This window comes from Sinohyriopsis cumingii, chromosome 3, assembly GCF_028554795.1.
Source record: "Sinohyriopsis cumingii isolate HCF-2022 chromosome 3, ASM2855479v2, whole genome shotgun sequence".
NCBI lineage: Eukaryota > Metazoa > Mollusca > Bivalvia > Unionida > Unionidae > Sinohyriopsis > Sinohyriopsis cumingii.
In genome coordinates, this window is record NC_142963.1 from 93,330,429 (window position 1) to 93,335,959 (window position 5,531).

Sequence of the window (5,531 nt, forward strand, 5' to 3'; positions counted from 1 at the left end):
GACAAAGAATAAGGCAAATTTGAACATACACTGTTAAGTGGGGCCATCATACATTAATAAATACATGTATATACATTGAACTATTCAGTTGATTCTCCTCCACAAGACTGACAATCACTCAAGTACCATACCATATAATCACTTGGTCTTGGTCAACTAACAAATATTACCAGTTAAAAATAATGTGGTAAAATATTTTTTCAGCCCCCAAGGAGGATCGAACTCCCGACCCCTGGTTTACAAGACCAGTGCTCTAACCACTGAGCTATGGAGGCTCTCGCGATTCTCATCTCTAAGTTAACATTATTTTGTCTTACCGACAGGAGGAAAACTAAAGACCAATTTCTTCGATATTGGTTGGGTACCTCCTTTTTCAACTCGTTTAACCATGAATATCATGGAATCTGGCCCAGCTGAAAGAAATTCACTGCAATCCCTGTTCTCTTAAGTGTCATGTTAAATATACATGAGCATCTGTCCACCCTTTCTGTAAGTCAATCAATACACTTACCGTTTCAATATATTCTGAGTTATTATACAGCATATCCTCAATCTCCATTATAAACAGTAACGTTATTTTGTTTTCCCAGTTTGTTTTATTTCCTCTGTCCTCAATGTGATGTATTTTCCACTGTCGATACCATTCACAGCATGAAAATAAAAGATGGCGGCCGTATGACACCTCAAACTGATCGATCAGTCCAGACAGAAAGTGTGGATGCGAATCTTGATGATATTATCAACGTCTGTGAAAATAATAGAAACTCGAAAATTCATGAATAAATGGTACACATATGAAACTGAAATACCACATCTCCTGCAGTCAATGCATCAAGGGAGGCAACTGTGGATTTTTTCTTTTTCTTTCTCCGTTCGTCACATAGAAGATCTCAAAACGACATGCCATTTGAGGTTCATCATTCCACCGGTCCATCGAAACACTCGAACAACCTCAAACCTTTGAATCACCATGAACCCTCTCGTTATATAAATTAGGAAATAATGAAAAAAAATTAAAAATGCTTTATGCAATTTACTGAAATTTTCTGTAAAAAAAAGCTCAAAGTTCTTAACAACAAAATTTACATAGAGAACATACATAGATATAAGCATAGAAAGAAACTTAGAAACAAAAGAGGACAAAACGACCATTGAACTATTACCAGGAAGTCAATTGTCTCCTTATTTATTTAGTGTATGTATGGGTATGATGGGTGAAAATTCCTTCAGAGGTAGACCTATAAGCAGATCAGATCTCTCAAACAGTTTTTCTTTTCTTTCTTTCCTTTTTTTTTTTTTTTTTTTTTTTTACAATTTGCTAACATACATACATAGATAGACAGATGCAAACATACTAAGGCTTTATTACAGGAGAGAAATATAGGGAGAACGAGGAACAGAAGGACGGGTTTCTGGATGAAATAGATGAACGGATAGACAACTAACAAGACAGATACACAGATTTACAGACATTTAAATGAACGTATAGGCCTATTACCTGTGGACACGAGACCAGAAAAGGAGAGAAACAGCTAAACTGATCCATAAATAATTACATGTGCAAATAATGCATATATTGGTTCGTAGGTGCTAATCGATTTAGCTTACTTTGGAGCTACGCCATCGTCTCCCGTAGACGGACGGATGCCAAGAAGAGAACAAGAATGAGGTGCTAATCGATATATCTAAAATCGTCACATGTATTCAAAACAACATCTGTACATAAATTCGTACATCGCTGAAACACTGGCTGCATGTATACTAACTGTCAGCATTCCTAAACATACCAAACTCTTCAGGAGACACACATTCACAATTTGAATGAAGCCACTGACGCAAAAAATGCAATCCAGCAGCACAAAGGGGTCGACCGACTAAATAAAGAGGCGTCGACACCCCACCCACCCCCATCAAGGCTCCATTTAAAATTCGAGCCTTGTAAGAATGTTGAATTAATCTGTTGCAACGCTGATTTATTAATCTCCAAAGGCAAATCCGAGCCTTGCATAAAATAGCAAAAGGGAATGATTGCGACAAAGTTGATTGATGTTGAATATCTATTGAATAACTTCAGTGGTGGGGGCTGAAGATCCGAAAGGGGTGGGGGCGACCTGACGACATGTCTACAGACAAAAAATAATATATACAAGGCCCTGTAAAAAAAAAAAAATTGTTGTTAGCCCCATTACTCAAATGATGTTTTGTTATGTTTCCTGCAAGTATTTTATTTTATGTCAATGGCCCAATCCAGGCAAAAACAATTTCTTGTTATAAAACGACAGAGGTTTGTATCGATGTTGATTACTGATCAATATATGTAAATTTGATTTTCTGATTGAACAAATTCGATAAAGCCGAGTTATGTATACGGTTTGCTACGTACTGTAAAGCTCCGTGATTAATATCAAAAATATTTTCCTGCAGTTGACATTTAAGAAAATTCCATTATTTCTCAAGTTTCCAGATTACTTTATTTAACAGGTCGAAATTTTTTACATTTGCCAGTTTTCCCCCGTTTACTATTCTCACTCGATGTGATCTTTTGAAGATTTTCAATGCGATTATCTTTTCTATTTGAGCTGATATCAGCAACAAACCGTCATTTATCGCACAAGTGAAGCACTCGTACAAGAATCTGTAGGCAAGATACAATTTTATTTTTTATCATCGGGTTTTCTAATATATATTTGAATATAGCCAGCATTTCTGACATTTCCAAAAGTATTTTTTTTAGTCGGCAATTTCTGAAAATACCGGCTCTGTTAGCTTCGTAATTGACAAATACTGGATGCTTCACGAATTCATCAAGTTCTATATTTGTTCAACTTATCATTTTCCCTTTTCTAATCTCGACATTATTTTCTAAAATATCTCTCTATGTAGTCCCGTGTGTCCTTTATTTTAAAATTATCATCAGCGTTCATTATCTCGAATTATCTTTTTAACGCGCGATATTTACGTCTACCACAAGCGACACATAGTTTAGTTCTCCCTTTCACCCCACCCCATATATCACACATGGTTTTGGGCCGGTACTGCCAAGTCTGATATTTATCATATGAACGTTAGAATAATCTCCGCAACAGGTTTTTTTTTTTTTTTTTCCTCTTTCCAACAGGAGTTACTGATCTGATCTTTAGCCACGTGCAGGTATTTTTGCCGTTGACATAATTGTAGCATTCTTTTTTTTTGTAATTAGAAGATACTTATATTATATTATTGAAAGTGTATTGTATACTAAAGGAATTAGTAATTTTACAGTGGCAAAGCAGCTGCGAGAGCAGTATTATAATCTAACTAGTAGAACACCAGCTTTCCCAAGGTCGAAAATTGCAACAACAACAATAAAAATACAAAATCAGATTAACGGATTATTAACCGCGAGGGAAATTGAGAGGTTAGCCGAAATTGAACCACAATACAACATTACAGTTCACTTCGATAGATTACCAGGTGAAAAAAGTTCACCAGTTGAGTTACAGTTACACGAATTTATCGAAATGGACAAAAATGAGTTTGCGAAAGCGGGAGCTTTTCATGTCTCAGCAACATTTAGGATAGGTAGCGATGGTATTTTCGTTGACTCCAACATGAACAACAAACGAACAGCGAATATTATTAATAATCTTGTGGATGAGAGCAAGTAGATATTCAGAATAAAATTTATGGTCGAAGATGTTAACCAAGATGACCGAACTGGTTTACTCGTGATAAACTCGACCCTGTTAAGGAATCACGGCGACATAAAAATGTCGTCAGCGTGGACAAAAATTCTAAACACGTTCACCGGCATAGACAAACCATATTAGATTAACGCGTATACAGTGTCCGCTGTTGTTTATTAATATACCATTTAAATGATTCTGATATTGTGCTCTTGCCCCAATGAAAACACGTCTGGCTCTGTGTGACAGAGAACAGTTTATTAACTCGACACGTGCAAACGGACTAACTGAATCACTAATAAAAAAAGATGAACAAATGGGAACATTCTCTCATCAACGGAACTAAAAGAGATGACGTAGAAAGTTTGGAAAAAACATTTAAGTTTCCAATCGTGGTAAAAAAATAACCGAGGAGATGTTGTATCATTCTGGCATAAAGGAACCCCAATAGCGATTTTATATCATAATATTCAAGCCTGGACTGAATCAATAATAAAGTTTCCACGAGAAAGAACAATACGATTTTATGAAGGTGATATTTTGTATGAGATTTATTTAGTGCGCGTGGCCCTGTATCTGTCTGGCTATTTCACAGTGACGACGCAGATTTATCTTCCGCAGATACATCTGCCACAGATGAATCAACATTTGAACAATTTGTGCTACCGTCTGGTATACTTTATCGGAAAGAATCTCACCAACGTGCAATAAAACAGATTGCAGAGCTTATTACCGAAACGATAAATCATAAAAATCGTCATCGTCTCAGTCAGTGAATGGTCTAATCACGAGGCATAACACGATCCTTCTTAATGGTCCTGGTGGTTCTGGTAAAACAACACCTTCGATAGAATTATTTAAAAACTCAGACATGATTGTTCTTGCCAGAGAAATGAAACAGCGGGGAGTTAAGTCATGCACGTATCACAGGTTCTTTTTTTTTTTCTCTCTCGATGGCGTGGTGGACCCCCGAGCAAATGGGTGAGAAAGATATTCATAAAATCATCATCTGGGACGAAAAATGTACTGTATTCAGAGATATTTTTTTAAAAAAAAATTCGACTGGCTGTCGACGAAAAACACGGCAATTAGCATGCGCGGAGATCAAGGACAACCATCAGCATGCTCCATCGCCGGTGGCATAGCCACTGCAGCCATCTTGCTGCACTCTTGGATATGCGATAACGATTCATTCGTCGCTGGGGCTACCAGTCTCAGATACCAATATCTGGATTGTGTACGATCGCATCGAATGGCCAGATTTAGTATATTTGGCAGTGTGGAGAGTTACAAAAATATCTCAAGTACGCTGAATTGTCTACGGAGGAAAAACCGACGGTACGGTGTCGAATCTACTGGCTCAGCCAACGATAGTCCCTAGCACGCTCAAGAAAACGTTAGCTGGTTATGCTCTAGTAGGCACAATAAAAAACCACCACCAGCTTGATCTTGATGTTGAATTTATCATGACGCTAAAAAAACAAAATAATCACTGCGCATGCTGTAACACAATAATATTGTGGCAATATTTTTCTAATGACGTACGACAATTTACCGTGGACAGAATCAGTAGTGTGTGATTAGGATTTTTAACGTAGCTTGAGAAAAAAAATTCAGTCATATCACTACGATGTCTGCAGTGTGGCACTTTATAGTGATGTCTAGCACTGGGGCATCATGCCGCAGACGTGTAGCGTGATGTCCTACCCAGTCACATTATCCTGACACCAGGCCGACCAGTCCTAACACTAACCTCTTAATGCTGAGCGCCTAGCGAAGCAGCTGTTAGTACCATTTTTGTAAGTATTTAGTATGACTCGGCTGAGGTTCGAACCCATGACCTCACGCTTCTGAGGCGGACTAACT

The 5,531-nt window shown here is 37.5% G+C and overlaps 1 protein-coding gene and 1 non-coding gene across 2 annotated transcripts in view; both read right to left on the reverse strand.

Moving 5' to 3' along the window:
- LOC149803297 (dynactin subunit 5-like) overlaps nt 1-903 on the reverse strand; it is a 30,494-nt gene extending 29,591 nt beyond the window's left edge. Inside the window, exon 1 of the mRNA XM_089952991.1 lies at nt 512-903. Coding sequence (XP_089809117.1) covers nt 512-559 — 48 coding nt within the window. The 5' untranslated portion in view covers nt 560-903. The remainder of the gene's footprint in view (nt 1-511) is intronic.
- Trnat-ugu (transfer RNA threonine (anticodon UGU)) lies at nt 203-275 on the reverse strand. The gene has a single exon. It is a non-coding gene; the product is annotated as a tRNA-Thr (tRNA).
- Nucleotides 904-5,531: the final 4,628 nt, after the last annotated feature.